The following is a 22472-nucleotide window of genomic DNA, read 5'->3' on the forward strand; positions in this document are numbered from 1 at the left end:
TGTCATCATTACCCCTGGTGCCCGCCATAGTAGTTTTTGTAGGTTTTTTTTTTTGTTAGTTTTGTAGTTTGCTCTGTCGCTAATGCGAAATATCAATTTTTCCCAAGAGTTCACGTGTCCGAGCTTATTGAAACTCAAACAAATCGTAGTTCCGGAGTTTGTCTTCTTTTGAGGAGACTCTGCGGTTGAGCCCCCTTGTACGATTTGTAATGATGTGTGAAACGAGATCTGCGGTTGATGTGTTGCGGAAATGGATATCACTCACCTTGAGAGAGGTGTTAATGTGGAAAATGGGGTGTCATCTCCTGACTAGGAAAATGAAATGGGATTTATTTTTGGTAACTTTAAGATTTATTAAAGAAATTAAAATAGTTTTCAACTATAAGAATGCTAATAGGCTGTCCTTAGGAACCTCTATCCTTTGTAGAGGGAGCCATTTAAGATATGCATTTCAATAGTCTCTTACCAGTTCAGAGCTCTGTAGATGGAGCCACTTTGGACATTTACCCCAGTAGCTTCTTATCTTCGTAGGGGGAACCACTTGGGACACTTATTCCCAGAAGTCTCTTAATTAAGAATCTCCAAATGACAGCCAAGTTCTCTCAGGCTGACATTCGAATGCACAGATATCTGAAGATATAGCTGAAAGACGGCTGCCCCTAACACTCGGTCGAAATCCTCATAAATCCCTCCGTAGATGGCGCTTTAACTCTCATCCTCATCAGGACTTTTTCTCGCTTCAAGACAGACGGTAAACTCAGCAGCAGGCCGCTGTCGCCGCTGTCATGGCTTACGCTCAACAAATGATTACCAATTTCTTCACACAATTCATGCATAAAAATAATTCCCAATTAGCTGCAAAGCCATAAGCGAAATAAATAAAAAGGAGGTGCAAAATACATGCAAAAAAAAAGAAATATAAAAATAAAGAAACCAAAACTGAATCCAGAGAAGGCGCCTCCGCCGCCGCAGCGGTAAAAATAATAATAATCGTAAAAAAGGCAACGTGATGCGACGGGTAGAAGAGGGTTGTGTATTTATATATATCCCCGATCCGACACAGGGGGTGAAATGAAAGGGAAACTGAACAAACGAGAGTGCGACATGATGTTGATATGTTAACAAGACGCCCCGAGAGTGCCAAGAGTGGTGACGATGATCTCTTTGGATCGGATCGAATCGGAGGATAAAAAAAAACAAATACTTACCAGAGGGAACAGAGACAGCCGTCACAGTTGGCATTATAAGTCCTCATACTCGAACTCCTCAGATAATCCGGTAGCGATGTTTGTTTTCTGCAAAATGAGCCAAGAATTCGCAATAACAAGACCTTACTTCAATGCACCTCAACCCCCAAGGAATTTCGGTATTTCAAGACTTAAGACCAAAGGTTTGTCTTGGTGGCTCTTCTCTGGTTAATTTCCATAAATGCTGGCCAAGATATATAGCCTTGAATTTCTTTGTTTTATCGGTTTAGAACAGAAATAAAATGAACTTACCATTCTTTTTGTGTTCTATAAAAAGTGTAGTATATAAAGATTAAGATTTTGGCTATAAATAAGAAAGTTTTCAGTCTTAGTTTTAGATTTAGAAAAGTCGTAGGATGTTTCTTGGTTTCTGGATAACTTATATCCGTATATTTGAAGCAATTGAAGAAATAGTTACATAATGTTTAAAGAACCTTTCTTATGCAGCAAGCTTGATCAAAATATTTTCGTAGTATTAAAACCTTTTAAAATAGAATAATATTTTCCTAACTGAAATTCCTTATTCGAGAGTATTTATAACTTCGTTGAAAGGCTATCATTATTTTTGACTTAAACCCATTTCCCTGTTTCATTTTTACCTTTTTATATTTTTAAAAGGTTTCTAAAAATGCGCTTTTTGATTTATTTTTATTGATGACCATATAAATGCTGACTGAGATTTTGGGGAGACTCAGTTCGGTCCGATTCTTGGCCATATTCTTCAGATTCTTATACTTTATTTTTATATTTGGCGGGTAGCCACTGTGGTAGTAGTAGTCGCCTGGTAGTAGTCATCACCCCAACAGCAGGGGGGAGTTCTCTGGTGCCTCTTCTCCTGGTGATGGCAGTTTCAAAAACATTTCACGCTGTGTGAACGACATTTTCTTTGGGGCTTCGGCTTGGATCCCACCTCCTACTTTTCATAATTCACGGAATATTATTTCCGTTCCTCCTTGGCTTTTGGCACAGAACAATGTTGAGGTCGCTTAACCAAAAAATATATTCTCATTAAAATTGTGCTTTTTGTATTTTTTGGTGCTTCTTGTTGTCAGCTCAGGGGATCCAACAAAATAATATTTATATGAAGGTGTTTGTTTCCCAGTGTCCCAAGAAGAGGGGCAAAATCCAGACAACGACGACGAAGATGCGGCCACCACGCCCACCCCCTGTGGTTTTGCTTCCGTTGGAGAGACGCCACTCTGGACACGGGATTTGGGTTTGGTATGGCGATGGCAATTGGATTGGTCAGCCAGCAGCAGTTTTTGCCCTTCAAATCAGGCCTTTTTTCTTAACGCTGTTTATGTGCAAATGTCGAAACAAAGATATTTCTTTAAATTGATAAAGATTAACCATAAACAATGCGCCAAGGGAGGTGGTCAGTTTTGTGGTAGCCTTAAAGATGGTAAGGGAAGTATAGGAAAGAGGTGCCTTAGGGAGCGATTATACTAAGGAAAGGGACTAATTTTTGGAGAAAATATAACACGCTAGAAAGGAAACTATCTTAGCGAAAGTGAAGGTTTTATACCTTCGAAGTTTTTAATCAAGTTATAAGATCAAATCAGAAATTAGGCATAACTAAGCTTCAAATATTCGTATTCTTCGAATTGGCATTTATCTATGTTTTTATATGACAATTTTATAAACAAATCAAAGATAAAAAATCTCATAAATAAGCCAAAAAAGCCTTAATTTTAATTCGGAAAACTTTCCTATGTTAGTTTTTATAAGTTTTATAAATCTTTATACTCAATTTAAAACATTAATTTTTTTTTTTATTTTTTTGACATTTTTTTTTTGACAATTTTAATGATATAACCCCTTAAAAAATTTAAAAAAATTTTGAAATTTTTATTTCTTCCGGAGACTGCTAGATCGACTCGGCTGTTGATGCTGATCAAGAATATATATGATTTATAGGGTTGGAAATGACTTCTTCAGACGTTTCAAGCTCTTGAATTATTGTATAATACACTGAAATTAATTGATTGCAAAAAAGTCTAAACAGAAGTTGTAAATAAATTTTTCACACATTTAAATTGTTATAATTACAAAATAACATTGTTGAAAAATTTTCTGGCTTCAGTAACAATATTCTTCAAAAATTTTCCTTTTTCACAAAAATCATAAATTTCCCACCATAATAGAATAGTTCTTTAACGCTTTCCTCTCCTTCCCTGCAGCACTTTTTTGTAATGAAATTTTCTCAACCATTTTTGTTTTCTTGTTGTGGAAAACTCCCCCGTTGCGGCATCTTCTTGAGCTTTTCATGAAATATGTTCATTCACAGTCTCAAGCTCTAACATTCATTCAACACTTGGCGGCTAACTGCAGTCAGATCTGGCCAAGAGACGGACCTCCACCGGATGTGGGCGTCAGCAGGCATGTAATCTGATCCCTGACAAATCGGTCTATTAGAATAGCGAGAACGTAGTGTTCAACGTGTGTGTGTGTTGAAATATTTGTCGCATGCACCTTTACTAGAAGACTTGGAGAATCGAGAATCGGAACCAGGATGGGATGCATCACCATCATCATCTCTCTCCAGAGCCGCCGTCAAGCGAACCCGAGCGTAGGTGGCGCTGGGCTTGGGCTGTGGCTTTAACCTAGCCCCATGGTGCACGAGGTGCATGAGGTGCAGTCTCTTGGAGCTCAGCTCAGCTCCAATCCAAAAATGAGGAAGAGTACAACAAAAAAAAAAATTAAGGAACACAGGAAGAAAATCTGGAGAGATTTAAGATTTTTAAAGGAACTTATAAAGGATTTGAAGGGAGTTTAATTTTACTTATACTTTTCAAGAGTCATCTAAACAGTATTTCAAAGGAAGCTTTAAACCTTTAGATTTTTTAAATCTAGAGTAGGAAATTATGTTATTTTCTATAAATTATTTATAATATTCATAGCTTCTGAATCTCGTTTTGAATGAGTATTTTAAGCTCTTAATTTCTTTCAGTGCCAAAGGGAAAAGTCTTTTGGGATGGCGCGTGTGCCTAGCCCTTATTTTCCCATTGCTCCATTCTTTTTTTCTGGTTCGGCTTTATATTTCCTTTTTTTTTTACGTTGTGGTTATTTTTTTCGTCGATTTTTATGAGGCGCAAGTGGCGACGTTTTGTGGTTGCAAGGCACACGGTGGATGGGCTTTAAACAAAGGCAAAAAATAAAATAAAAAGACGACTGAGCCCAGTGGACAGCTAAAATGTTGCACATTGCCGGTGGTTTCCCCTTTTTCCCGTTCCCTGAAGCCGCCTCTCGTTTTCGGCGCCGCAGCAATTCATAAACGTGGGCGATTGATTCTCTGGTACCTCGCGTGGCCTCATCTTCCCCAGCGTTTCTTTCGCTTTTTCTGGGCTTTTTCGAGTCGGTGGGGACGGCAACTGCTTTTGGGGCTTTGGCTTTGGCACTAAGGCTCGGCAAATGGCCCGCGGCATTGCGATTGAACTTCAAGTTATGATCGTCGTCGTCGTCTTCGTCGTCGGAGTTCGCAATGGCAGCAGCGCCAGAGTATTGCCACATTGATGGACGTTCCGCTCACGAATGAACCGAAAAGATCTTTGGGTATGCGCCACCACTAAAGACCAAAACAACAGATGTACGGTACGTACGACTAGGTTATGGGATGATGGCAGGTGATGGAGTCAAGGAATACCCATTGAAAGGGGTGATGACTCAAGAGGGGGGCTTAGGAGAATTTTTTGCACATATTTCCGGAATTTTTGTGGTTTATTAGATGATTGGTAAAAACTTTATACTTTTTATTTAAGAGAGTTTAAGTTAAGATGTATCTTCTACAAATTCTTCTGTGTAAAATTATCTTTTTAATTTAAAAAACCTTAGGTTCTTTAAGAATTCAAAATTTTGTTTATTGAGTATCATGTTTTCTTTGAAACCTCTCTCCTTATTTAATCAAATTTTTTTAAGAAAACCCCAAAAAATCTTTCTAGATTCTCTCTTTATTAAATCAAGATTTTTTAAGAAAATCTCGAAAAATCTAAGAAAGTTTCTGAGTACATTTAAGAAGTATTTATTATTATATTTATTGAATCTTTTCTTCTATAGTTGCCGGTTTTTTCCTTCCAATTCTCTACCTTGGTAATTTTAGGAAATAATAAAAATATCTTTACCAATTTTTATTTTACAAACTTGAATTTCAGAATTTGAAGAATTATTTTTAATATAAAGGCAATCTAGAACTGAGTTCTATAAACCTTATATAATATTTCTAAGGCAGTATCTACCTTTTTTTGAATTCTCAACTTCACCATCCTATGTAATCTATAGTTATTAGAAAAGCAACCTCTGTTACTGTTACTATCCCATGCATACCTTTTTCTAAACCTTTCCAAGACGAGGTATGGGGACCACAACACACGCTGTTACCACTTATTGATGGCACATTGTGATGGTGATGCGTTTTGCCTGCTCCTCCAAAATAAAAATACTTAAAAATAAAGTCAGAGAAAAAAATAAGCTGAACCCAGCGAGCGGCCCCAGACTCACTCCGGCTGCTCATGGACCAGGATCCGGCGATGGAGGGGCGTTCTGCTCAAATGTATGATACCCACCCACGAGCAGCAGCAGCAGCAGGAAAGAAGCGCAGAATACCCAGCGAAACCTATGATGATGACTGTGGGGGCCACTCCCTCCTCCTCGCTCGATTTTTTTGAGACCGTTTTTCCGTTGGCTTTTTTGGTTTAAAGTTTTGGTTTCGGTGTTTGCAGCTTGGAAGGTGCATCTCTGTGCTACGTTTAGGTTCGGTTTTAGCTTTTTTTTTTTTGGTTTCCCTTCGAAGTTCGAACAAATAAAGACAATGCAGAATTAAGCGTTTCCTTTATTGTTGTTGCTCGCCGGCTGTCTGGCTGGTGGTTTCGCTTGGTGTTGCCTTTTGTATTACTTTAAGGTGTGCTTCGGGTAATAATTTAGTTAAATCATATTTACTTGTTTTTTTTTTTTTTTTTTTGAGGGAAAAATAAAAAAGAGCAGGTCAAAAAAACTTGGGAAAGGGGGAACGTTATGGCACAGTACTAAAAAATTATTCGCCTTTAACACTTACTCAACATTTGCTCTGAGCGCCGCCCATTCATGGAAATATTCTGGAGTTTCAAAGGGTTTAAGCATATGGTTTCCTAGAGGGATTTTATATTATTTAAATTGTTAAAAATTGTAAGAAATGAGAAAGGAAACTTTATGAAGCTTGAAATCTATCATAATTAAGCTTTAAATTTTGCATTCTTTGGATCGATATTAATTGATATTTTTGTATGGTAATAAGTTAAGCAAATCTAAGTTTAAAAATCATATAACTTAGCAGAATATGCCTTAATTTGGATTCCGAAAGCTTTTCTTTGTTAGTTTTTTATAGGTTAATAATACTGCATACTCAATATAAAATGTAAAAAAATTAAAAATGTTGATCAATTTTAAAATATTTTAACGATGTAAATTTTTTTTTAAATTTCGAAAAAAAATTATTCTTGCCGGACATAGCTAGATCGATTTGGCTGTTGATGTTGATTAAGAATTAATATAATTTATGGGGTCGGAAATGACTCAAATCAAAGTTTAAAAATCTCATAGCTAAGCCAAAAATGCCTTAATTTTAATTCGGAAAGCTGTCCCAAGTTTTTATTAGGATAATAAATCTGCATACTTTATTTAAAATGTAAAAAACTGAAATTTTTTGCCAATTTTAACCCCTTATAAAAATTTGAAAAAATTGGCAAAAATATATAATTTTTTCTACATGCTTAGAAAGATTTGCCTATTGATGCTGATCAAGAATATATATGATTTATAGGGTCGGAAATGACTCCTTTACATCTTTACAAGCTTTTGACTTAAATTATGACAAAAAAATCTACTAAGTTGTATTTAAAAAGTTTTTAGTTTTCCACAAATTTTATGTTTAATAAATATGCTCCCCTTTAAAACATTGTAATAACTCTTAAACTAGAAATAAAATTAATATGTTCACTCACTTAATAAACAGCTTTGCGTGAATTTGATATATGCACCCAGAAAATTGAATTAAATCACAGACTTAATAAAGAGATAATTCATATTTAAGTCAGAGCCAACGGCTAAGCCTCTATTCAACCTCTCTATATTATTCTTTGTACTGTAAATATATATATTTGATTTTTGGCTTCTTCTTTTGAGAGTGGATTCATTAATATTTTGTTTGCTTTGGTTATATTTTTTTCTAGATTTTTTTTGTTATAACCTCGTCGTCGTCACAGACAAAACAAATTTCGACTCGCACCATAAATATTCGTTATAAATATCACCTCGTTGTTTTTCGGTATTCAACTGACGCGTTTCTCAACAAAAATACAGCGGCAGCTTGCCGCTTGTCTTGTCTAACGATAAATAACAGTTAGAGCCTGGACCTACCGTATACGCCAAGAGATCTTCCCCAGAAATAACAACAAATAAAACATGTGGCTAACAACAACACCCGCCAAGAGTCAAGAGTCTCTGATCAGCTTCAGCTTCAGTTTCAGCTAAAAAAAAATCAAGTTAACATTTTTAAGGTGTGACCAAAAGCGAACGAAACTCATAATTTTTTAAATTAGCATTTTTGTTTTCTTCTTCTCATGGGTTTTTGGTTGAAGTTTTGGGTTATACTGAGAAGAAAATGTTGTGGATATTGGATACATTCAAAAAATGTCAATAATACATTTTGGTTTTCTTAATTTTAATTAATTTAAATTTTTTGAAAAGCGTAATAAGATATATAAAATATAATTTAGATTTTATATTGCTTATTTAGTGTGATGTTAAAAGATTATATATTTTTATAGCTTTCCCTAAGGTATATTCCTGAATAAGTGCCTTTGAACCGTGTAACAAAAAGCACAGTATCTTAGATACCTTGAAGATTTATAAAAAAAATTCATAATTTTTTAAAGTTACCCTTCTTTTTCTTCAAAAGTTTTGAAAATAGATATTTTCCAAACATTTTTTTATAGCACAAACTTTAAGGACTAAGGTCTTTTGTTAAAAGCACAACGTCTTTCGTATCTTGAATATTTAAAATTTAAACAAGGTTAGACAGTAGCTTTGTTTTAAATTATATAAATTCAAATTCTTTTATATTTATTTGTGGTTTATCCTATAAAGAATTTTTTGAAACCTTATAGCCTTATATTTTTTAAGGAATATCATAAAACCTTGTAGCAAAAAGCACAACGTTTCACGTACCTTCAAAAATTGATCAATTATATAGAACACTAAAGCTTGATTCTTGTCTTGTTTTGAATCTCTTTGGTAATCAACGAAATTATAGAAGTCTTGGCAACATTGTCTTCTTCTAATTTCTCTAAATTCTACTAATACCTATTAGATTTTTCTTTGAGTGTTGGGCTCGGCGACACACGAAGACACCGCAGATGGTTTTATTTTACGTGGCGCGCGTTGTCATAAAACGAAAATTTACAAATTGTGTCTCCCCGCCATCGCCGTCGCCTTTGGCCCTGGATCTGGGAGTGAAGACAAAGAATCAACTGATGATGATGCTGAGATGCGACGACATAGACATCATCGAGCATCATTCTGTGCAGGCTCCTCATCTCCTCCGCTCCTCCTTCGCTCAAGTGGTTGCAATAAACTCATCAATAAATTGCCGTCTGTTTCGCATTGGTTATATGACGCCAGTGGAACCACCAACGCAACCACACAATCATGTGGAATTTTTCTTTATATATGTATACATATATATTTCTCTCTCTGGCCTTTTGGGATGCCTGTTTTTTTTTTTGTGTTTTTGGGCCTCTTGGTGGTCTCTCTGATGTCTTCGGTGGCTTTCTTTCTACGCGCGTGGCTAAGTGGATTTGTGTGTTTTGTTGTGCGAGAAAAATGTTTATTGTTTCAACTTTGTTATCAGTGGTTAAGTAAACACACACACGAGCACACACACATTGGCATGCCAAGGAAGAAGTGTGGTCAATTTCTAATTTGTTTACACTCCAACAAAACCGAAAATTATTGTATGCTTATTTATGGCTGACCAAGAATACTGTCAAAAAACAACAAAAAATGTCCCAACCGGAAGATGCTGTAGCCCCGCTTTCAATCCATTGATGATCATTCTTTCCCCACACACACAAACACTGTCTTGGAAGACTGTCTTTCTTTTCAGTCTCTCGGTGTTGACCTTATCTCCCTGGTAGACTCTGGAATTTTGTCTGAATTTTGCTGGGAATTTATTAGTACAAAGAAGTCGCGTGTTGGGACCATCAATCAGGGTGGGAAGAGATCGAGAAATCGGGTTCTTTTTGGATTCCAAATCGGTATCAGAATCAGAAGCTTGGAGAAGGAGGAGGTGTTGTCACCAAGTGGAAATACAAAGTATTTCACGCTTCTCCTGGTTTCTTCTTAGTTGGTTCTTCTTGGGTTTTTGGGTTTTAAATTGAACAAATTAATTATGGCAAAGAGGGGGTTTTGTTTTGTGCTAAAAAATTTTGGAACTTATATTTTTCGGCAATAAAAAATGTGAAATAACAGCTATATATACCAAAATAAGAGCCAAAAATTGCATATGAAAATGTACATCATATAAATCGAAGTATTTGAATATTCTAGACTCCTAAGAATTATCTTAGCAGTAAATTATCTTGAGATATCTTTACCAAGTTAAATATTTTCCATTAAAAGTCTCCAATTTTCTTGCTAAATTGCTAAATATTTCAACAACACCGATTATCCCATCTAGATCAAAAGATTTTCTAAAGGTTATATCCTCCCCCTAGGAAAAAGTCAGCCAAGATTTCCATTTTAGATATGCAAAAATGAAGAGAAAAGCCCTAGAAAAATTCACTCAAAGTCAAAGATTCATATCAAGACGAGACAACGCCCCCGTTTTTTGGCCCGTTTTGGAAGATAAAAAAGCTGTGATATGTATCATTTTCAAAACTTCATTGGTGACCTGGCGATGAAAATCACCCATCAAGTCTCGCTTGTAACCGCCTCCATTGTTGATTCAATTATCGCAGCATGGTGGCCATGAATAAAAATACAACCCTCGGTTTATTATTATAACGAAACCCTCCATTAGTAAGCAACTGTTTTCGCTGGTAATCTACACCCAAGTGCCACGCCCTCTCTCTACAAACCGGAGATCATCATTAAACAACCCCTCCGGAAAATTAGTAAAAGAGATAGGGGAGAGGGTATTTCTCTACTGATGAAAATGGGGTGCCGAAGTGGGTACAAATTATTAAGCTAATAAACAATGACAATAGGAAGAGGATATATGTGATATAGGGGTTGGCTTCCCATAAAACTTGTCCGATAAGCGTGAAATGAGCACTTTAAAGTATGTCCCATGGACTGTCATCGGCAGCAGCAGGAGTAGCCTGAAGGGTTCCGAAAACGGTTGTTCGGGGTTACCACACCGGGTATTGGGTTCCGGATTCCGGATTCCAGACTTTTGGACAACGGCTGCCGGCCGGATAATACTTGGTTATATGCATCGCTGATCTTTGAAGGCAAAAAACGGCTTACCTAACCATAATTTGGTCGACTGACTGGTCTTCGTCTGTCTTTTTGTTGCATCTGTTGGGTTTTGTAAAAATGAAGGAAATATATGGTATATATCCCTTTTATTATCTCTAGTAAACACATAAAGAAAATGAGTAGTAATTGAGTAGTTTAGTTTAGTTTAGTACAAGAACAGGTTTCAAATATTTATGTTCTTATATAAAGTAGAAACTAGAACTAGAAACTATAAATAGATTGAAGTTTAAAGCTTTAATTTATATTTTAAACAATGTTGACATTTTGAAATCGTATGTTTAAAAGGTATCAGCTCAAACTACCCTTTTTGTAATGATTAAAATGGTCTTAAGGTTGTAAGGATTTCGTATTACATTTAATTTTAAATTTGGCAGAAATTCTGTTTCATATTCCCTTTTTTTCCCAGTGTTTCTATATATCTCCAGCTCTCAGTTAATCTACCCTTTTGCATCGGCTTAGAGATTTATATACATTTATATCCGACCTGAATGATGAATTGAAATGGGCAAATGGCGTAGTGTTTGGTCGCCTCAGGCCTTCTCCTCTTCATCATCATATTTCCCAGCTCCTCTCCGAGATTTATTTATCTAGCTATCCATATGAAGCTTACGTGGTTATTGGGTGTCGTAATCGTTCGACAGGGACTCAACCTAATTAACCATAAAGTGAGCGCCATCATGTCACAACTGTCGGCTTTAGAGAGCGAAAAAAGAGTGAAGGAGTTGTCAACATGGATTCGATCGGTGAATGTTCTGCTCGGATTGAGGCTTGAATTGAAGGAACTTGGTAATGAGAAATGGGTGTGTGGCATTTGTGAAAGTTAAGGTTAGAAAAATATACATATATTTATATACACTTTCTTAGAAAATATTAAACCATTCAAAAGGTATATGAGTATATAAGACTTTTTTAGTACAAAATTAGCAAATTAATGAATGTTGAAACGGTAAAACTTGCCTAATTTAATAATAATTATAATAATAAAATTAGATTTGGGTTTACGAATTTTAAATCTACTGGGAAAGCTACGGAAACTGGGATCTTCGAATGAAAATTAATAAATCATTGCTTTTAATTTTTCCAAAAAATACAGAAAAATTAAAACAAAACCTGACTTTTCTACGTATGATCGTTATGCATCTTCCTGTTAAAGAGTCTTTGGTATGAAAAATACCTTTTCTTAGTATATTTTGGTTATTAAAAAATAGAGAAAACAATGAAAAATCTTGTTAAGTTATAATTAAAACACCTTTCATTAGAATAAACCCACGGCTGATACCCTAAGCAATTCCCAAAAGTTATCTGAACTAAAAACAATTGTAAAACCGACACTACTAGCCCATCATTAATCACTCATCAAACATTCCCTTCACCACTGCCATTTCACTCTAAATAACTCATGGTTAGAAAAAAATCCCACACATTGCTAATCCATTTGTACACACACCAGATCTCTCCGAGAAATTAACTAACTACAACAAACTATAGAAATATGTCACATTATTTTCTCACTCGAAAAAAAAAAAAAAAAAAAAACAGAAATTTACAACTGCCGCCCATTACTAACACTTATTCTCAAAAGTACCGGGCATTACAACACCTCGGACAGACGACGCTTAACTCTGTGTATTTGTTGACAAATATTAAGGGGTATGGCCGACGAGTACTGGCACTCACCTATATATAGTATATAGTAATAGCGATATCCGTGCAAAGCAATCTCTTGTCAAGTATATTACGTTAATGACAAATTGACGGCAACCGGCAACCCTTTGATGTGTTTTGTTTGATTGTTTTGGTTCTAATCATCGCCGACTGCCGACGAAGTAGTCGTGGTACAAAAAAAAAAGTACACACAGAATGTGGTGGTGTGTGTGTAAAAGGGGGTGTGGGAGTGAAGGAGGATCTCCTACAGGGGTGTGTTTGTGCTTGCTTGCAAATGATTTCGTTTTAATTTAACCGCGCACTCACCGTAGTCGTCACTCAATTAGCCTGCAGCTCAGCCGAAGCTTATCAGTCGTCAGTCAAGTCATATAACCGACTAGCCGACCCCCTTCCCTTAATTTTGTGTTTGTCCAGATAAGCTTCTCCATTATCTGGCGGGCTTTCTTTCACTCGCTCTCTCTCTGGGGAGAGATGGGAGCTTTGGGGTTTTCTCTACACTTGGATATAAAGTTAGTTAAAGACAGGCAGAAATATAATATAATCCCTAAGATCCGCTCCAGAAATACCCGGAACCTAACAGTGTGTTAAAAATTATCTCTGAAAACTAGAAGATATGGGATATATTTAGAGGAATTAGGGAGTTGAAGAAATATAACTAAATCCTTAAGCCTCGCTCATGAAATACCCGGCTAGTACCTAAGAAATCATTGCATACTTTTTTAAACCTTGCATCGTATTTTAAAGATATGAAACAGTCTCAAAAGATCCCCTAACATGCTTCTCCCCTTAGTAAAATCTTAAACAAAATCAATATAATTTTTTTCGAGTGTATTTATCCAATTGTATGACATTTTTCTGTCACTGTTTGACGACTGTGTGACGTCGTTGTAGTACACAAGTCGATCCAGCGACTGCTCCGTGCTACGTGCCCGGCAAGAGTTGTCAAACAAGCCGTTGGCAAATACAAAGCACTCGGATACGGAATACGGGATACTGAGCACGGAGCTCGGAGTTCGTTGGAGCACGGATCATGTACAGAGTGTACAGTGAGTGCACACTTTACCGGACTCCAGAGAGAGAGATTGAGTACAGAGAGACCCACCTCAGTGCACTCGGGGGATTCGGTACGGTACTGTCAATTACAACTCTAAATATGTGTGTGCACTCGACATTTGTCGCATTTTGTTTGCATTTGCGCCCCGGCCTGCAATAAAAGCCAAACAAACCGACATCGGGCAGTGAGTTATATATAGGTTCTGGCATATGGGAAATGCACCTTAAAAAATATGTTTGAAACCTAAGAAAATTAGGTTTTTTGAAAGGGATATCAACGATTCTGAATACATTTTTGGTGCCACAACAACTTAAAATCTTTAAATTCAAAGCAACATAAGATAAAGTAATGTTAGTCAATGATTCAAAACCTATATAGTATCATATTTGGATAAAATATTATCCTAAATATGAATGGAAATAAGATTTCTTTAGTTTTGCGTTAGGCTTTTATGAAGTACTATAGGAATTTATGGATTTTAGTCTAAATATTGGTGTCTAAGCTTCGAAAAATATTATCTATGAACCAGAATAATACCCTTCAATTTCTGTAATATAATTCAAGTTATATTTCTTAAATTGATATAATTTTTTCCCCAGTGTAAGCATTTTATATGCACGCTTCAGTACTCTACCGCCTCAACGTGAGAAGAAGAGAACTCTAGAGAGCCGGAGAATTGTGTGTGGAAATGCCTCCCCCAACTCCACCGTCGTCGGCAAAAGTGTCCCGTCCAATAAAATCTAATAACCACTTGGGGACACCGTCGTTTTCCCCCCTGTACTTCTGTCCCTACTCTTGTCGGAGGAGTTTGTGATGTTCCAAGGGCTTCCAAGTCCGGAGGAGGAGACCTTATAAGCAAGGTCTCTCTATTCACTTGCACGATTTTCGGCAGCTTTTCTTCTTCTGTATGATGACATTGGCACAAAGAAGCGCATTTCCAGAAATTTTATATATATTTTTTTTATTTTTCCTGTGGCCTTTGGATCTTTGGAGACAAGGTGTCTAGTGGTAGACAGCTGCTATATATGACATGGGTGTGGGTGGTTTAACACACATTAAATGGGGTATAAGTTGGGGGATTATGAAGAGTTTTATTAGGAAATTTTTTTGGGGGGAATTCTGGGAACTCGGTAAATGGGTTCTATTGACAATTCTAATGGGTTTTATCTCTCAAATATTTGTTAAATTCTTATGACAACTTGATAGTTATTTAATAGTAACAGAAAGGCTTTTAGATGAACGTTTATTATTTCTAATTATTATTTTTCCTGTAAGGAATAATTTTTGAATTATCAATTTATTGGTTAATTGATTTCCCTATCAATTAATTTGTTGATAAATTTGTTTCCTTAACTACGAATATATTCATTGACCTATTTATTTGTTGATTTTAATATTTCTTAACTTATTTAGTAACTGCTTTGTTGGTTAAACCCTTCTTCTTTAATTTAAGTACAACCATGCTCTTCTGCTATTTCTCTTGCATTCATTCTTGCGTTCCTAAGCTGGAAAAATGCTAAATATCTTGTTGAGTCCTCCTCCGTCGACAAACTATCCCTAAACATAGACTTACTGCGGCTAGAAATATGTAAAAAAAAACCGTTTACGATATGGCACCTAATTAGGCAGAAGAACGCCGCCAGAAAATTTACGTTTCCTTCGGTTCTGGCGCATCTTTTAAAACCCTCCTCAAACTGCAAAAACTATATATTCGTTTCAAATCCTCGAACGCCGGCAGTTGGCCCCAAAAAATATGTGAGTTACACGCTAAAAAATATATCAAGTTAGGTTTAAAATATACCAATTATTTACTAAGGATAGGACAATTTTTAAGGGGTATTTTTGAACCTTTAAATATTTTGTATTTACTATTAAATCTTTAATAAAAATTAAGAACAAATATTCCGCTCTACAAAACCTTTGGAAAGTACACAATAAATTATGTAGAGTTCAGATTTCTCTCTATATAAAATTTAAGAAATATATTTTATATATTTTTTAAGTATAGAAGATTAATTTCCAGTGCATTTTCTTGGTGCGTAGATCAGCGTTGTGCAAACACACAGATTCGTTTCCCATTGGAGGTGCCGATATGGCCAGGGCCCCAAAAATTATTGGCATAGTTACGACCGGACGGACAGCGACATACATCAAATCATAAAGCAAATGGTGCCGACAAACTAACTGGCCAAAGTTAAAATGGCCAAATGGCCAAAATAACCAAAAACCGGGCCGACAGAATGCCAGCCCCCTCTGACATTTACATTCGCAGTCAGCCCCGAAAAGACAGCGCCAAACAACCAGCAAACACAACACTGACGACAACGAGAACGTTCCGCTTTTTTTTGCGTTGGTTCCGGGAAACGCAACAAAATTTCACAACGCACCAAAAACTAAAAAAAAGAGAAAATAAAACTTAAAATTTGCCCTCTCTTGGCCATCAACTAGCTACAACGGCCTCGTCTTCTTTTATTTTTTGTCCATGGAGCAACAACACCTTGACCAAAAGCAATAGCCAACTTCAAAGAATCTTCGGAACGGCCACGCCTCACATACACTAGACAACAACATTGTTGGATGGTCGAGTGTTTGTTACACCTTAAAAAAATGTAACTAAATAATTGTTACTAAGAGAATGTTTATTTGAAGAATTTTTGAATCTATTTTAATACCTAAAAGTTACTTAAAATAGTTAAAGGTATAATATTAACACCCCCTAATTAAAGAGATATAATTTATATATATAGATATAATTTATCAGTTAAAATATGCCCTAAAGTTAAACAACATAACCGGAAAATTATCCTTTATCAGGATATCCACCATTAAATGTATTTAAATCTTTTCTTTGATCTTATAATTCCCAAGTAGGAATTTGGCAACATGCTAGTTAAAGATCCTTCTTCAAATCATGGTACTCAATAGTATACTATAGTCTGTTGCGCTTGCTATATCAGCTGCAATTATGTATTTATAATAATTTGAGATTTATTTACAATATTTATTTAGTAATTCTGTGACTAGACTTTTCTCTCTGTGCAACTTGTCCGCTGTTCTAAGTGTTTGCTGGTTCCCCGTTGTTACTGTAAGTGTTGCAGATCGAAGGTGGAATGTGTTGTTGTCGTTGGTTGTTGATGGGCTTATTAGAGTTAGTCGAAGTTGGTTTCCTCTTTATTTTTTTTCCTGTCTCCTCTCTCGGGGCGTTGCGGAAACCTCAAAGCGAATTTAGTGCGCTTCCCGTCCGTCTACCCCCTCTCCCCACCCGTTGCTGGTTTTATGACGACAATGCGTTTGCTGTCATAATTATTAGTCAAACACAAACAATGAATTTCATAATTTTCCCATCAATACACAACGGACAAACGTTGGTTGCGTTGCGTTCGTAAAAACTCTCGAAACTCCAAAAAAAAAAACTCGGCGTCGAAAGCGTTCAAACATCCGCTGTTCCCGCACGCGCCGTCCCCCGGGTAGAATTTCCCTGGGAGGATGAGCTACGGATATATATAGTTGGGGATTTGGTCAGGAGAATCCCCCAAAAGGGGGGTTGGTGGAAGGAGTGAACAACGTTGGAACACTCACTCTGTGTGTTGGAAATGAAGCCGTCGCGCATAAAGTGTGAAATTGCTGGCAATTCGCAGAGACGACGAAGCTTGGCTTCATTCTCAACTCGAGCTTGTCGTCTTTGGAGACCGTTTAAAGACCGGACTAATGGGAGATGTCAATGCATTAAGAGAAATAAGGTTGAACAACGTTTTTTAATTATTGAGAACTACAAGCTAAGGCTTTGAAGTGAGATATAAGGTATATTTTGGGGTTTAAAGCTTCGGAAAACATGGTGTATAAAAAGTTTGAGGATCTAAGCATAAGAATATTTCTTAAGTTTCTACAACTTCAAATAGTAAATGTTTTTTCTATACCCAAATTAATACATTTGATTTTGAAAAGATTTTACAAGGTTTCACTAAGTTGTATACATTTTTCTGATAGTGTTTTTAAAAGTCTGTAGAACATGAGTAGTTTTCTATATAGCTTACTCACGATTTAAGTATTTTAAATCAATCAAAATAAACCTACAGTTGTCATAAACACATTAGGAAAATTTAGACCAATTTTAAAACTTAACTATTCATAATAACATTTCTCTCAGTGTCGCCTGTACGCTTGTTCCATTGAAATAGAACAATATCCGCGCAAATATTTGCAGAGAGCAGCAAGCAGAGGTCGTGTTTAAAATGTTTAACCAACTAAGGAGAGGTGAGGAGACAAGAGGAGTGATCCCAAAAGAATGGACGAACCAGAACCGAGCTGAGCCGAGCTCACCGGAGATCTCTGGTCAAGAATGGGACTCCAACTCCAACTTCAGGCCGGGACTCCATCCATAATTGTTGTTTGATCGTTGTAATTGGTTTGGTGCAGTTGAAGCACAGGAAACTGTGCTGGAAAGACAACATTGCAGGCGGCTTTACATTGATCCGTTTAACGATTTGACAAACGCGCCGAGATCTTTTCGGGAAAAAGCAAAAAAAAGGGGTAAGATGACCAGGAATCGGACCTGGTCGGCGGTTTGCTTTTGAACTGGACTGTTGTGTTGGGTGTGTTGTGTGTGGACTGCATGTGTGTTGTTTGTGTCGTTATGACCACCGCCGCCGCCGCCGTTGCATCGTTTTCTTTTTGTAGTCGATAATAAAAATTGTAAACTTTGTGGCAGCTCCACCCTTGTTCTCATACTTGGACAGGACAGCCCACTTTTTGCTATAAAAAAATATATATACATATATATAAAGAGATTCCCCAAAAAGTCTTTCAGTGGACACGCCCCAGGCATTATCTGTGTGGGAAAGCTGTTGCTCCTCTTTTCCTGATATATATAAGATATCTCCTATATATTTAGGTTACCCCAGTGGGTGGTCTTCTTGCCTGCTCCACTTGTCACCATACTTGTTCAACACTATTTGTCTTTGTTGGAAAATCTAGAACACCCTTTGGAAAACTAAAGAGAAAAATCAATGGGAAAATACTTGATGTTTCTTTGTCTTAGCCTCCTCACTCACTCAGTCAGTCACTATTGTTGTCCAATCATCATGTTTGTTGTCAAAGGCTTGTCGGAACTGGTGTCGTTCGGTGTACACCTTTAATGGTACATTAATTGCCCGTGTTGGCACTTGAGCAATGATAAACATCAGTACAAATATTTGATTTTAGTTTTGTGACAAGTGTGTAAATAGTGTAAGTACAAGACCCGGAGAAAGGGTGAGAAAAAAAGGTTAAATGATGATAGAAAATTTAGAAAATGCTTTTCAGGATTTTTCTTTTCAATTCGAAGAACTAAGAGGAGTTTCAAGGGGAAAGAGGAGGTTTTTAGAAGTGTATTTGAAGTCCTGTTAGGGGTAATTTTTCCCAAGATTCGTACTTTAATAGTAATAAAAAACCAAGTTTTTAAATAACTTCCTTTTTAATCTAGTATCATTTATTCGACATTATTTATTTAAGAGTCCACAATTTTACTTACTTCACTAAACATATATATTAATCGAGAGCCTTACACAAAGTCAAACTTTCCTGCTAATATCCATGACTTAAACCTAATTAACTAAAGACGAAGACTTAGTCTAAATTAATAGTGAATTAGTAAATAAAATTACATTTAAGATTACAAAACACAGATCAGACACAAAATGTGAAGGAGGAGGGATTCGTGTATTCTTGAGAGCTGCAATATGAGATTTATTTTATTTTCTGATTTTGTTTGAGTGAAAAGATCAATCGCTGACGGCCACCAAATCTCTAGAGGATCCTGTGGGATTTGTTGTTGGTCCTAAATCAGAACTGGAACTTGAGCCAGAGCCAAAAAGATCACTGAGATTTCCACCCACACCGCCAACACCACCAACACCACCCACTCCGGCAGCCAAATTGTGGGTTAAACTATGACGTCGAAGATCGCAATTTCGCCGGAAAACCTTGCCGCAGGATGAGCAATTATATGGCTTAATGTCTGTGTGGGTTAGCAGGTGGGTCTTAAGATTGGAACGCTGATTGAAAGAACGGTTGCAGACGGGACACTTGTGTGGGGATTCCTCCATGTGCAGGATCTTGTGGACAGCCAGAGTTCGCGATTGACAGAATCCTTTGCCGCATTCCGCGCACTTGAAGGGTTTCTCTTTAGAGTGGATATATCTGTCGAAAGATTAGAGACAAGGTGGGAAAGAGTCTACATTAGTTTAAAGCTAAAAGAGTTAGGATAACAATCTTATAAAGACGTTAGATATGTTGGTTAATATATATTTAACAAAGATTAGAAATAGAAATAAGTCTTTACTACCTACCTATGATCCCTGAGATGATCTTGCCGCCGAAAGGCCTTGCCACAGATATCGCAGGAGTAGGGCCTTTCATCCGTGTGGGTTCTCTCATGGATTAGGAGGTTATACGACTTGGTGAACTGTCGATTGCAGAATTTGCAAATGAATTGCTTCTTGGAACGCTGAGCAGCCGCTGCTGCTGCTGCCGCTGCTGCCGTTGTCGAGGTGCCCGCTGCCTCATCCAAGCCAGCAGCTCCTCCTGTTGCTCCTCCACCCGAGCCTAGGACACTCATCTTATCCTGATACATGGTAGCTTGCAGTGAATGCAAAGCCGAGTCCGTTTCCGTTTGCCCAAATGCATTGGGATTGAATATGAAGCTGCCATAGCTGCTATCCAGGTCTCCAGCCTCAAAGGATAGTGCATCCTCAGCATCTAGCAGGGGGAGATCGCATTCCGCTGCCAATTCTGCGGCTGTTGCACAATCAAGCGCCGCCTGTTGACTTGCAGCAGCTGCTGCAGCCGCTGCCGCAGCAGCAACGGCGGCACTAACAGTGCCTATCGAGGGCAAAGGCAAGTGGCACTTGGTTGTGGTTGTGCTGGAGGAGGAGTGGGAGTTGGAGTGTGAGTTTGAATGGGAATTAGAGTGGGAGTTGCTGTTGGAGCTAGTGTTGCTGCAGGGTGAGCTTGCTGCTGCTGCTGCTGATGTTGTTCCCCCACATCCTCCTCCTCCTCCGCTGGTGCCAGTTCCTGAAGCATTTTCCCCCGAAGAACTCGAAGAACAGCTCGATTTCAGTTCTATATTGGCTATATCTATCAGTGACGAAGGCAGTGTCTCTGTCTCATTGCTGTTGCAGGTCGTATTGTTGTTGGTATTGTTGCTACTGCTGCTGTTGCTGCTGCTATTGTTGCTGTTGTTAAACCGAAATACATCCGATTTCCCTGTTAGACGCTGCAATGCCAAATAGGACTCCAAGGCTTGTAGGTTAAGGGCTGCTGCTGCTGCAGAGTTTGCCGGCAACAGAGCCGCTTGCTGCAGACTACTGACCATAGTTCCTTGCAGCGACAACACGACCGCAGCAGCTGCTGCAAGATCATTAGTAGCGGCTGCTGCTGTTGCTGTTGCAGCTGCCATTGCTGCGTTGCTTGTGGTCTTACTGTTGCTGTTAGTGTTGCTGCTGCTGATGGTGCTGCTGCACTTGTTGCTGCTGCTGTCGCCTTTTGAGAGTGTCGCCTTGTGTGTTGCTGAGGTTCCTGCTGCTATGTTGCTAGACTTGCTGCTGCAATTGTTGCTGATGTTGCTATTGCTGCTGCTTTGTTGCTTTATTGATATTGCTCCGCTGCTTGTTGCTGTTGTTGCCGCTGAACTGCCTTCGGTATCGCCGCCTAGCGCCTCTGCTATCTCGGTGGCTGTGCTGGTCACCGGCATGTTGTTGCAACTTGCTGTGGCAGCGGCAGCACTCAAATGCTTAACTGCCTCCATAAAAAAAAAACGTTGAGATCCACGCACACAGCTGGATACCAGGGAATCGTCTCCTACTCCTCGCAAAAAAGCCTTCAGGGGCTGCGTTTGCTTTTTCCTTTTCTTTTCTTGCTCTTTTTTTTATTGTTTGGCGCACCTACGCAGTGGTCCCGTGCAGCAGCGCGTCCGCATGAATATTAAAAACCACACGCCATCATAAATCACGTCTTAGTCACGCTTTCAAAAGTCATAAAAATCGAATTTGACGTTGGCGAAAAAAATCGAGAAACGAAAACGAGCAGAGCAGCAAAATGCAATCGAGTTCAAAAATTAAAAGGCACGCTTTTTCGTTTATTTTTAGTGTAACAGGCACACGCGAATAATTAAGCGAAAAATCTTTATCGAAACGGTTCTGTATTATAGGAGAGTTCTTAATAATGATTTCCGTTTCCGCTTAATCACAACTTCCGGAATTAACAATCACACACACAGACACACGCATACTGGTGTACACAGTAACTATTGTTTTTTGTTTATTTTCTCTGGATGCTTCTTCTTGTTCTCCTGACGTCGAATCAGCCGTCGCTGCACACAATATTGGTAAAAGATCACGGAATAACTAAAAGTCCATTGCTCTGCGAACGGATCGCGGACCTGCGCTCACTTGTTGATCACTGTGACTCTCTCTCACTAGTAGTTCTCTCTCCCTCTCTCTATCTATCAATACCAAAAAAAGAGAGAGAAATACGGAGAGATCAACGGTGAAATCACTGTCTACAAAGAGCGTTCGGAGAGGGAGAGTATTAGAGCCAGGTGCAAACACGTTTACAGTGTGATCTCTTGAGCACCTTTAGTCTCCCACTCACGCACACAAGTTTAGGCCAAAAAGAGAGGGAGAGAGCGAGCTAAAGTGGTAGAAAGAGAGAGAACCGGTTTTGTGGCGCTGTCTTTTCTGATTTTTGAGTGGGTGTTCTCCTTTTCTTCCAATTGCCCAACTCATTACCTCTCTTTCTTACCCGCTCATGTTGGCTGTTTCTCCCTCTCGCTCTCAGGCTCTCCCTTAGGTTGCCTTCTCGCTCTGCCTGTAGTTTGATTATTTACGTTTATATTTATTTTTTATAATTTTGCAAGCAATTGTTTATGATTCTTCCTAGGAAATTGAGAAGACTTTTTTTGGGGAGCTTTTCATGGCACTTTCGCACTTCAAGGTACTGATAACCTTGGGCATTTTTTT

At 37.9% G+C, this 22472-nt stretch overlaps 1 protein-coding gene and 1 long non-coding RNA gene across 3 annotated transcripts in view; one reads left to right on the plus strand and one right to left on the minus strand.

The window, feature by feature from the left end:
* Nucleotides 1-22472, plus strand: part of LOC147643420 (uncharacterized) — a 123184-nt gene that overhangs the window by 22218 nt on the left and 78494 nt on the right. The gene's annotated exons all lie outside the window — the stretch shown is intronic.
* On the minus strand, nucleotides 18922-21859 carry sob (sister of odd and bowl). The gene is made up of 2 exons (XM_086834859.1): nucleotides 19803-21859; nucleotides 18922-19653 (listed from the first exon to the last, which is right to left on the minus strand). Exons 1-2 carry the CDS (start codon nucleotides 21257-21259, stop codon nucleotides 19236-19238), a joined length of 1875 nt encoding a protein of 624 aa, XP_086690985.1. The 5' UTR covers nucleotides 21260-21859; the 3' UTR covers nucleotides 18922-19235.

Source organism: Drosophila serrata, unplaced genomic scaffold (genome assembly GCF_035046125.1).
Source record: "Drosophila serrata isolate PLE 108 unplaced genomic scaffold, ASM3504612v1 contig_275, whole genome shotgun sequence".
Lineage (NCBI taxonomy): Eukaryota > Metazoa > Arthropoda > Insecta > Diptera > Drosophilidae > Drosophila > Drosophila serrata.

Coding starts and splice junctions, on each gene's coding strand:
- sob (XM_086834859.1), bottom strand. CDS start 21,259: ATGGAGGCAGTTAAGCATTTGAGTGCTGCCGCTGCCACAGCAAGTTGC. Junction 19,654..19,802: donor GATCATCTCAGGGATCATAG/GTAGGTAGTAAA, acceptor ATCTTTCGACAG/ATATATCCACTCTAAAGAGA.